Genomic DNA, 12285 nt, shown 5'->3' with positions numbered 1-12285 from the left:
AATCCACACATGAGCACAGTCTTTGTGTAGTCCTCTTAAATGCAATACAATCAATTCACACAGGATTGTACTATTATCCAAATCTGCAGCACATACACACATTCTTACCTGGCTTAAGATCCGGCCACATTTCTTGCCTATCTTGTCTACCAAATCAAAGATGGGGAAATTCCAATTATTTAGTTGATCCATAAGAGGGTCCAAATTGTCCATAATGAGAGGCTCTGGGGCGAGAATAGGTTTTTCCTGCATCAAAAACCAACAGATATTTCCAGCATTATACAAATACTACAAAGCATTGGTGAACTAACTTATGAATTGCCCATGACATCATTATTAACCCATTGTAAACTGATTTCATTCTTCTTTCCTACTTTGCTTGTGACAGATTTAAAGGGGTATAGCCAGATATTTGAGGTGAGAGGGAAAGTTTTACAATGTATGTGAGATTTGAGAAAGCGGCTTTCTCCAAGCGAACAGAAACTAAATGAATTACAGCTGTAAATAAGGGATGTTTGCCAAAAAGAAAAGTGTGGTCAAAAATATCAGCCAAACTCTTAAAGTTCTCCTTAGACAAGCCAACTTTTAAACCTTTATCATTGGGCTTGAACTACTAAAACATGTCCAGAAGAAGAGATACCAGTATCTCTAGTATCCAGTAAAGAAAGAGTTGTAGGCAATGAGCAGAAATATGGTATTTGAGTAAACCCAGAAACCTTGCTGAGTTAAATGTGAAGGACAGCAGACAACATTAGGCTAGGGAGAGTTACATTTTTTCTGCTGCTGCTGTTTTCAAGTGAATTTAAACTGAATTGAAACTTGGAGCCATAGCAACCGGGTTCTATCCCCAAACTGTTATCTTGGATTACTTTCCCACTTCTGAAGATCAGCATTTATGAATTAAATGTGGATATTTATGAGCTTAATTTAGGCAACTAAAAGGGGGGAAACCATTTGGGCTGAAGTGAGGACTGATGTCCTCCCTTTCCCTGAAATTCCCTCAAACTGGCTAGGCGACATCAAGGGGCATGACCACAGTTCCTGATGTTATTGAGTTTGAAAAAAATACTGGGCACTTGAGCACTTGAGCCAGGAATGAGGCTTCACTGCTGCTTTACCTTTCCCATGAGAAGAAAGAGAAGGAGGACCCAGACAGCCCTGTGAAATGCCAGGTAACAATGTAAAAGAACCTCCCTGCTTTAAAAAAAATCCTTATGTCATTGTCAGGGAGGAGGAGTTGGACCTTCAATAGGCTGGATCAGCCCTATGGACCAATCTGCCTCTTTCTTCTGATGATTGGTAGTAACTATTTTCTTTCCCCTACTTTTAGAGATTCTTTTAATTGGAGATGTCAGGAAGTGACTTTTCACCTATGAAGGATGTGATCTACTAATGAGTTGTAATATTTATTTATTTATTTAGAAAGGGAAAGATGTTGTTTTTACAAACTGTAGTCGTTCTCAAATTTTCAGGTACAGATGAGACACAGTTATGTTGAAGAGTGAATGAAGTACCTCAGGCGGTAACAGGGGATGCAATATGATTGTCTCTGGAGTATATGTCCTGCAGTTAGAGTCCATCTGTGCCTGCTCCTTAGAGCAATCTGTCTCATCGTCATTTTGCACAATATCACTGCTGTCGCTGTTGTTTGTTTCATAGTCAGAGGTGGCTTGGGCTGGATCATCTGAAACGGAGGCCAGTTAATGCTGTTACCATTGAGCAGATGACAAAACCAACTGCACCAAACAGTCAATACCTGGATCATGTGTTACACTGCGCCTGCTAGATTTTGAATCTATCCAACATACACACATATACAGATTATGGTGAGTTTCTAAACAGAAACAGAGAGGTCACATAGCAAATCACACATGCTCCTCCTGGTCATAATGTTATGGCTTGCAAATTGTAAATACTTTATAATTCTATCGATCACGCAACACGTTTTAATTCATAGATTATGTCTTGTTTGTATGTACTGTGTTTCAACTGTGTTGTGGATATGTTGTAAAAATTATGTTGACACTGTTATCTGTATATGGTGATGTTTTTTATTTCTGGCCTGTGACCAAAATAAACTGAACCAACTAACACATGCTCCCACTTCTTGGTTTCTGCTGTTAACTCAAGATCCAGCAGTTCACCACAGCATTTCCTTTTCAGTTAATGCTGATCTTTAATTAATGGTTGTGTGGGTTCCAATGATGTATTTTTATTCTTTTTAATTTGGATTTCTTTTAAGTGAAAAATGTATATAAATGCTTGGCAATCCATTCATCCATCAATCAGAAAGAAATCCAGCATAATAAGATCTCTTGAAACCACTTGTTCTGAATCTAATTTAACTGGAAGAAGTTTTCTAGGACTTCAGAACATAATTCTTTCCAGTTCTATCTAGGAATTTCAGGGGTTGAATTTTGGATCTTTTGCATGAACTAACCTTTGGTCCCTGCCTTGAGTTAATTCATGAAGTAGTTCCAAAATGTAACATTTGAACATGGAAACACACAAAACTTAAGAGCATGGCTACATTAAAAAAGACTATATGTGTACAACAGGTTCTGCACACCGAAAGTTCTGAATGTTCTCCCTAGAAATGGAAAACTGTGGATTGTCTATTTGTAGTCAACCCTCTACATCCACAGATTTTGTATCAATGGATGAAACCACCAATGGCTTCAAAATACACACAAACAAGTCAGAAATAAAACCTCAATTTCACCATCTTCCATTCCACTGTATACAATGGAACTTGAACATCAACAGATTTTGGCATCCATGGGGCCCTGTAACCAAACTCTAGCAGATACCAAAGGCAACTATACTGTCATTATTTTGTTTTGTTTGCTTAATGATGATAATTATTCCTTAGTGGTTCAGAGGTAGGACATCTAGGCCCCTTCCACACAGCTGTATAAAATCCACATTGAACTGGAATATATGGCAGTGTGGACTCAGATAACCTAGTTCAAAGCATATATTGTGGATTATCTGCCTTAATATTCTGGGTTATATAGCTGTGTGGAAGGGCCCCTAGAGACAATAACCAACGAAAAGGAAGATAAGGTACACACAACTAAATAATGCTTGGGGAAAATAAGTTTATGGGCCTATAAATAATATGTAAAATATCTTCCAGGGAAGTCATACTAAATCTTAGTCAAGAGCTGGGATATATTTACTATTTTTCATGTTGTCCAGGGGATGCCTATAACTATGTCATTAAAAAGATACTTTTTAACACTAAAATCTCCAAAATTACAGTTGATGTTTTAAATTATTATTAGAATGACTACTCTATTTCAAAACAGCTAACATTTTATCCTCACAAACAAGATGTTTCCGCTTACCTGTTCTGTTCAAGGTGTGTGCTGTTCCATCACTTCTGTCTAATGTTCCCTCCCCAGGATCTATTTGGTTATATGGCCTGCCACAGCTGAAAAATAGCACAAATGAAAAAAAAAATGTAAAATCTGTAAAAGGTATACAGTGTTTAATTAACCTTGCTACTGTCACCATTTGTTTATCAATTCTTCCACCTATTTATCCAACTACAGCAGTTAGCTGTCCAAACTCACCCAGAAAAAAATGATCTCTCTAAGCAACTGCTTTCATGAGGTAGCACATCTCCAGAGAACTGGAAATGATCATTTCTGGTTGCATTTTGGTGACAAAGAATTTGAGGGATTTGAGAGCAGTTCAGGCTATATTGGGGTAACCTCCCGTTCAATTGATCTTTTGGAGATGACCTTCTGTAGGGTCTGGGATGTTGTGTGCAGGTTTGATGTTGTGGTCTACAGTCTGCACTTTTACCATCCTTAGCTTAATCTTGAATTATAAAATTACTGGAAGTGTTGAATGTGATTATGCAATTATTTTCCTGATGTTGCTGCAGCCCATTTAGAACATGGTCTTTTCATAAGAAAGTGGTGTACAAGTAAATTGATGACAATGGTATTTAAACCAGTGATGCTGATTGAAAAACGCAATGTTTTTACAGATTGTTTACAATTCATCAGCTGACACTGATAAGATGATAGAATTGATCAGAACTTCTCACAAACTCTCTTTCAAAAAGACATATTTGCACATTATACATATTTAACCAAACATTAGACTTTTAACACACATAACTGGGTTGTAATCGGCACAATATCAATCACTTTTACTGGAAAATTGCATAAATATCTGGAACTGTACTGAATCCATTAGACATATTTCATTTCAACAGAAGTCATTTTGGAGAAATTCATTCAAGATGTGAACTGTCAAAGAGAGCTCTGGAGAACGATGAATGCTTGAAATATTGCATGATTATTCTGTAAAACCCTGACACAGAGGTTGCATGCCACATCCATGTTTTTCTGCTTTTGCTAAATATCCTTTACATTCTTCAAATCTTTGTTGTGCTTTAAAAATTATATGTGGGTTTTCAATACATTTTAAATGTTTGCTTAATTGTTTCATATGAGTTGAGTAATGAACACTTGTATAATAAATATTTTATTTATAATGTTACTGCTATTTCTGCACGAAGAAAGATTCTCATAACCATGGAATACATATCCAGTTTCACTTACCCACACCTGGAGAAAAATGGTCTCTGTTGAAACTTACTACGTTCTCCAAGTGATTCTAAGGTAGGCTTCCTTGGAAATTACTATCGAGTCTCACTGGAGGCTCTATAGTAAAATTATAGTATACTGCAAATTCCTAAATGGGACGCCTCTCTACGGATTTCTATAGTATGCTGGGACCAGATGTCAGGTAATTTAATACTTATTTGGTCACATGCATGGTTTCATGTAACTGCAGTCTGGCTGGGAATGTATTCCCTTCAGATATTGGGGCCTTACTGGAATTTTTAATCTGTACTGTTTTTAAATTGTAAGCCACATTGAGTCCCATTTGGTGTGTAAGTCTGGATATAAATGAATAACATCACCATCACCAGAATACGTGGATTTTTGGCTGTATACTGTAGCAACTAGAAGTGACACCATGTTCCTTTTGGTTGTCATATTGCCCTATATATGGTTGAATACAAATGGGCAGATGTGGCCTATAGCTGGGTGTGCATGTGTGTGTATACATAAAAATTGGCCCCACCATGAAATGTCATTTTTTGTTCAGAATGCCAAGATTGAAAAGCATGTGCAATTCACTCAATATGTTTATGCCTTTGCTTTTCCCCCAGCGAATGATGTCCATAGCTCTCTTCCTTTCTCACCACAGACCACCAAAATATATTTCATAAACTTAGCGACTTCCAAAGTCCAATACTTTAATCGTTATGTCATGTTGGTGCTGACAATGGAAACTTCTGCATCTAAGCCAAATTTTCTCTCTGGAAATGTGAACGGCAGCTTTGTATCATGAACAAATGCACATGCTATGACACAAGCAGCTGCTCTAGTAAACCAAACTGGCATCTTACCTGCTGCAGATGACAGGGGAGGGGGGGACAGGCTCTGCTATTGCAGGCGCGCTCTGAGTGCACCCTAAGACCTTGTGGGACTTGATGGTCTGCTTAGAGGCAGTGACGGTTGATTCTGGGAATTGTTCATTGGAGGTCTTGCTGGTGGGACTGTTGGCTGGAGTACCATGGATGGGAGAATGGCTTGGGGAAGTGAGAGGTGAAATATTTGGTGGGATGCCTATGAGGAGAAAAAGAAAGAACTATATGTTGAAGTCAAACTGACTACTGAATCACAGAGCTGGAAGGCAACATAGAGACCATCCAGTCTAAGGGTGGATGTTGTGTGGTTATATGCCATATGCTGGATTGCAATTCTCATTAGCCATACTATATTGCAATCTAACAACACCTAAAGGGCCACAAGTGATCCACCTTGGATTAAGCATGCCCCATTATTTCAGGAGTGACAAAGAACAGCCCTCAGACTACATGTGGCTCCCAAGGCTCTTCTTTCAGTGTTATAGACTGCTATCAAGCCTGTAAAATTCCTGAAACCACCCTTTTCCTGACCTCTCACCTCCAGCCCTGAAAAATAAACTGCCTCTCTTCTGCTTAGCCCGCAATAGTGTTGACTTAGCTTTTTAAAGGATGTGGCCCTTCCCTTTTCTGTTTCTCATTAAGCAATAAAAACAAACACTTGTTTCTGAAACCCACAATGAAAGTTTGTCCACTTCTGGATTTAGTTTGTGTTTCCCTCCAGTTTTTATGGAGTTTTTAATGTGGAAACTGTGGAAGATCCCAAGGACTGAAAGTAGGCTCATTGACCCAGTGCAGTTGCACAGCCCTATACTATCTCATATAGGTTATAGCTACAACTTTCCTTGACAGGTAGCTACTCAGTCTCTGCTTTCATAATTTAAGGGAAGGAGAATTCATCTTCTCCCACGGTAGTTGGACGCAAACTGTTCAAAACATCCCTCAATTCAGACAATTCCCTGAATATTTGCTCACAGACTACTTGATTGCACTCTTGGCCCTTCACATTTGCAGGTTTGAAATTTGTGGATTTGTTTAATCATGGATTTTATTAAAATGATCTCTCTAGAAATTTTATGGTCCTCCAGAGAGATTCTATACTCAGCTACCAGCAGAAGTTGATAATAGAATTCTACTGAAGGACTTCAAAATTTCTAAAGAAGTCTTATCTCAGGTAAAACTAAAGTATTTTTAATACACGTTCTTTATTGAGATCTATATAATACCAACAGACAACAAACATGTTAATAATAGTCACTTTTATTTGCAGTTTTCTTTTTTCTTTCACAGGAGTTCTGTGTCGCCCAGCAAAGCAACACAGTGGAGGACTGACTGCAATTTCTACTGGTAATTCTTCCAGTATAGGCTGGAATGCCACTTAAACTGATTGGCAAAACCAGTCACAGCTTTAGTTGTACTTCAGCTTTCGCTCACTCGTTCCTTAACTATCTTTATTTGCACTCAAAATGTGATAAGAAAAAACATACAATAAATTACCTGAATATCATAGCATGTATAGTTAATACATTTGTTAAAAATAGTTGTTACATTAAATATATTTAGCTTCCCACCAGGATGTTTACATTGAAGATGAATTTGTGATTGACCGATCCCTTAGGAAACAGGATAGAGCACATGCTTTAAATGCAAAAGGTCCCAAGATTCACTCCCCAGCATCTTCAAATAGAAAGGAGCAGATTGTAGTTGATGGGAAAATCCTGCCCTGAGACACCAAGCTTGGAAAATTACAACACCCAGAATCCCACAGGGAGCATGTCTAATGGCTAGGTTGACTGGGTATTTTGGATAATCCAAAAGTATCTGTTTTCTAAGATCTAGCAAGACGTTGGGTGGCCAGTGCCAGTTAGAAAACACAGTATTAAGCAAGATGGATAAATAGCGTGGCACAAGGCAGTTTCCCATTATTCCTGGCAGCAGTTTTAACATATTCTGCATTTGGGAAATCTCATCTTTGTCAATAAGTTTTTTGGGGCACCTCCTGAGTATCAGACATGGGATTTCTGGGCTTTGTACAAAAAAAAATGGGGAATATGGTCCAGTCTTCACACTCACTGTATATCAACTCTGCCTATTGAAATTCACTGCTGTTTTGTATGAACTTAAATGGAACACATTCATTGTATATCACACTCAGGATCCATCCAGACAGGGCCATGGAAGTTCCTGTGGTTTTACCGGAGGTGTCCAAATGACATTTCCAGTAAAACCAAAGTAATTCAAGACAAAGCAAGAAAACCCTGCTTTGTCCCAAATTAATTTGATACTCCATTAGACCGGGGTCTTCCTGAAAGATTAGGGTCCAAAGAAGTATGGACCCTATGTGGACTGACCCTTGGACACAGTCCTGGGAGTACCAAGGGGTCAGTCCGCACAGCTGAATTTGCACCTTCAGGCCCCATGAGCCTGGAGAAGCAAAGAGGGAACCCATCCCCTTCCCAAATCTCCTCTAAAATCTTTTAAAAATAAAAGAAATACTTATCAGGCTGACATTAGGCCCTTCTACATGGTTTTTGGAACATACCAATGTAATGTCACCCCCCCCCCAACACTATATTGGTACATTCAAAAACCATGGCAAAAGGCCTAATGGTGGCCCAGTAAGTACTTCTTTTATTTTAAAGTTTTTTGGGGGGGTGATTCATCCCCATTGTAGCGCAGTTGTTACCACAGTACAATAGGGAAAATGCATGGGAAAGCCTGCTTTTTTTGGGCGCCCATGCAGACAACAACACTGGAGAATATGGGTTACTTTAACCTGTTTTCCCTTGTGACAAATTGCTGTCTGGAAGTGACCACATTTGGAACAAAAGAATGCTGTCCTATAGTAGGGACATCTGGATTCATATCGCCTATTTTCACTGGCACTGATTATTTCCATGGCCACAGGCAGAGGTCCTTTTTGGTCCTACTTTCCAAAATCCTTTTAACTTTCAGTGCCAATAGTTGTGTTCAGAAGCTTTTGTATGTTAAGCACATATTTGATCACTGGCTTCTCTCTTTGCAACAGTGGATTCAAAGGCCACGTGCTCAACCCATCAGATAGCTGAAGGCAATACTTCTATTTCCCCCTTGCAAACATACATTCTACTTCAAAGTTACATAATTTGGAAAACACTCATGCAATAGGGAATACCATTTAGATCAGGTTTGGGGACAAAGCCAGGTGGCTGAAGTTTTTATGATACCACAAACCACCCAGGACAAAGAACCCATAAACCCATCTCAAAAATTAATTTGAGGGACAGATCAAAAGAGTGCCTCCAAATCATCTACAACTTATGTGCCAATTTAAACTCGTCTGAAGTCACAGCATGTCAATACAGCCAAGAGTGGATCACCTTGTCGGTTAGGCCTTTTGGAGTTCAGATGGTTGGCGGCAGACATTGCATAGGAGGCAGAAAAAGACCTGCTTTTGGTGATCGACATCAGGAGGGGATTGTTCCAAGAATCAGAGCTGTGGAAACAAAGCAAACATTGAGACTACTGCCCTTTCTGCTTGACCAGATGAAGTGCTAGGACAAAGAGAGATGCTCACAGGCCACAGAAAACAAAAGACAATCAACTATCCAGTCCAGAATCCACCATCACCAAGGAGATATCCATGGAATGTTCAGAAATAGGTTATAACGGGAACAGCTTCTCAGCAATGGCATTCACAGGCATACTGTCTTTGCACTTAGAGCCCTTTCACACTGCACAATTATAACACTATATATCACTTTAACAAATCTGCTATATCAGCATCCTATGTTGTTGTTGTTGTTCATTCGTTCAGTCGTCTCCGACTCTTCGTGACCTCATGGACCATCCCACGCCAGAGCTCCCTGTCGGCCGTCACCACCCCCAGCTCCTTCAAGGTCAGTCCAGTCACTTCAAGGATGCCATCCATCCATCTTGCCCTTGGTCGGCCCCTCTTCCTTTTGCCTTCCACTTTCCCCAGCATAATTGTCTTCTCTAGGCTTTCCTGTCTCCTCATGATGTGGCCAAAGTACTTCAACTTTGTCTCTAGTATCTTTCCCTCCAGTGAGCAGTCGGGGTTTATTTCCTGGAGGATGGACTGGTTGGATCTTCTCGCAGTCCAAGGCACTCTCAGCACTTTCCTCCAGCACCACAGCTCAAAAGCATCGATCTTCCTTCGCTCAGCCTTCCCTAAGGTCCAGCTCTCACATCCGTAGGTGACTACAGGGAATACCATGGCTTTGACTAGGCGGATCTTTGTTGCCAGTCTGATGTCTCTACTCTTTACTATTTTATCGAGACTGGACATTGCATCCTATGGGCTCCTGGAATATACTCTAGTGGCATCAGTCATCTCAGCATATTTCCTACACCGATTGTAAGATCAGGGCTATTGTTGGTTCAAAGAACCGTGTCTCTACTAAGGACTTTATCTGGTTCTTACACTTTGTTAGAGCAATATCTGAGTTGCTCAGTTTAGGTTCTGCTTCCAACTGGTTTCTGCTCTCTTCCCAATCCATTGATGTTTCTCTAGGTTCTCCACAGGGTCACTTCCCTGACTCTTCAAATATCTTTTTTGCTTTGAGAATATTAGCTTTTGTTACCAAAACATTCACCATGTTTGAACCCTATCTAAAACATTCAGAGGATGAAACATAACATTTTTTCATATACAGCTGATTGCTGGCTGGAGATTGTAAGAATTGCAATTTTAAAAAATAACATTTTCAAATGGTAAAAATGTTTAATCTTTGCATATTGTTCTAAAAAGTGTGAATAATTCACAGCTTATGGTTCACCTCACTTCCTACTAAATACGGGATGTTCATGCCCACACAATAAATTGTTATATACCAATTTTCTGTAATGGTTGTTGTTCATTCGTTCAGTCGTCCCCGACTCTTCGTGACCTCATAGACCAGCCCACGCCAGAGCTCCCTGTCGGCCGTCACCATCCCCAGCTCCTTCAAGGTCAGTCCAGTCACTTCAAGGATGCCATCCATCCATCTTGCCCTTGGTCGGCCCCTCTTCCTTTTACCTTCCACTTTCCCCAGCATAATTGTCTTCTCTGGGCTTTGCTTCTCCTCATGATGTGGCCAAAGTATTTCAGCTTTGTCTCTAGTATCCTTCCCTCCAATGAGCAGTCGGGCTTTATTTCATGGAGGATGGACTGGTTGGATCTTCTCGCTGTCCAAGGCACTCTCAGAACTTTCCTCCAACACCACAGTTCAAAAGCATCTATCTTCCTTCGCTCAGCCTTCCCTAAGGTCCAGTTCTCACATCCATAGGTTACTACAGGGAATACCATGGCTTTGACTATGCGGATCTTTGTTGCCAGTGTGATGTCTCTACTCTTTACTATTTTATTGAGACTGGACATTGCTCTCCTCTCCTCTGTAAGGGTGGTGAAATCCAAATAAGGACAAGATGTTTGCTCCCTAGTGTCTTGTTATTAAAGGGGTGAGGTGGGAGTGTCACCATTACCAAATTGTTGTTGTTCATTCGTTCAGTCGTCTCCGACTCTTCGTGACCTCATGGACCAGCCTACGCCAGAGCTCCCTGTCAGCCGTTACCACCCCCAGCTCCCTCAAGGTCAGTCCAGTCACTTCAAGGATGCCATCCATCCATCTTGCCCTTGGTCGGCCCCTCTTCCTTTTGCCTTCCACTTTCCCCAGCATAATTGTCTTCTCTAGGCTTTCCTGTCTCCTCATGATGTGGCCAAAGTACTTCAACTTTGTCTCTAGTATCTTTCCCTCCAGTGAGCAGTTGGGCTTTATTTCCTGGAGGATTACCACATTACTGGGTTTCAAATCTATAGAAGTGGGGTGAGGCCAATTATGGGTTAAGTAGGTCAAGTGTATCCCATATATCCATTCTCAGAAAGTTGCCCATTACCATTTTTAAATTTCTTTTTTACTAAAAAGAACCAAAGAGAAATTCCTCATGTTAAAAAGAAACACCCCTAAACAATTTTCCTACCTGGATGATGACGTATCATGAAGTTTGATGCTAGCACTACGGTCTCTTCTCACTGGTGCTGGCTCCAAAGTGGGTAAACCAGTGGCAGATGTGGTTGTTGTCCAAGTAGATGACACTCGACGTAGAAGGCCTGGTGGCAGATTTTTCCGGATGCGCTAGATGGGAGAAGATTAGAATATTATCTAATATTTCACTTGAGGTCTCCAAACATTACTAGCATTCAATGTTGGACTACTTTGCAAACGGGGAGAAAATAATGATTTTACATTATGGCTTGAGTCCAGTTCAAGGATTTTGCATAAAATCCTTTTATTGGAAACCACTGAAATGCACATCTGAGTGAAAAAGTAAACATTGACGCTTTCTCACTGAAAGGTCATTGCAATATTTTTCACCTGTCCACTAATGAACAGGAGCACCTTTCAGGTGACTCTGAAGCACTTCTCGGAAAATACAAATTAATATCTAATTCATATGCAATTAACTTGGTCCAGTAAACCATGATTTATAAGGTTGGAACTATTACATCTTCATTTAGCCAAGGAATGAGCTTTGTTTTATCTGCTTCTTGCTTGTGTCTATACTCATCCTTTCCTTTAAAGTACCCGTTTTGACACAGATGGCCTGAAACCTTAAATCACAGTTATCCATAACATCTGAATTCTTAAATTATAGTTTAAGAACTTTTAACAAACAAAAAACAAACCAACAAACAAAACCATTAAAATACCATAGGTACACAGTTTCAGCTGATTTATTGGACCAGAGCATTATCTCTAAATAGGACTATTTTGTAGTTGCAGTTTGTTGTCGTCCCCATCCCACCATTTTATCTTCTTGGATTTAAAATTGCCTCTTTATAATCATACCAT

The 12285-nt window shown here is 39.9% G+C and overlaps 1 protein-coding gene across 2 annotated transcripts in view; it reads right to left on the bottom strand.

Annotated features, from left to right (window-relative positions):
• Positions 1-12285, bottom strand: part of PDE3A (phosphodiesterase 3A) — a 281361-nt gene that overhangs the window by 27067 nt on the left and 242009 nt on the right. For both annotated transcript variants that reach the window (XM_067469301.1, XM_060776605.2), the window contains 6 exons: positions 11414-11568; positions 8815-8930; positions 5438-5657; positions 3351-3436; positions 1515-1684; positions 109-246 (listed from right to left, as the gene is read on the bottom strand). In XM_067469301.1, coding sequence (XP_067325402.1) covers positions 109-246; positions 1515-1684; positions 3351-3436; positions 5438-5657; positions 8815-8930; positions 11414-11568 — 885 coding nt within the window. The remainder of the gene's footprint in view (positions 1-108; positions 247-1514; positions 1685-3350; positions 3437-5437; positions 5658-8814; positions 8931-11413; positions 11569-12285) is intronic.

This window comes from Anolis sagrei, chromosome 5, assembly GCF_037176765.1.
Source record: "Anolis sagrei isolate rAnoSag1 chromosome 5, rAnoSag1.mat, whole genome shotgun sequence".
NCBI classification, from domain to species: domain Eukaryota; kingdom Metazoa; phylum Chordata; class Lepidosauria; order Squamata; family Dactyloidae; genus Anolis; species Anolis sagrei.
The sequence above is the reverse complement of the archived record's forward strand: the minus strand, read 5'-3'. Positions and strand labels throughout refer to the sequence as shown.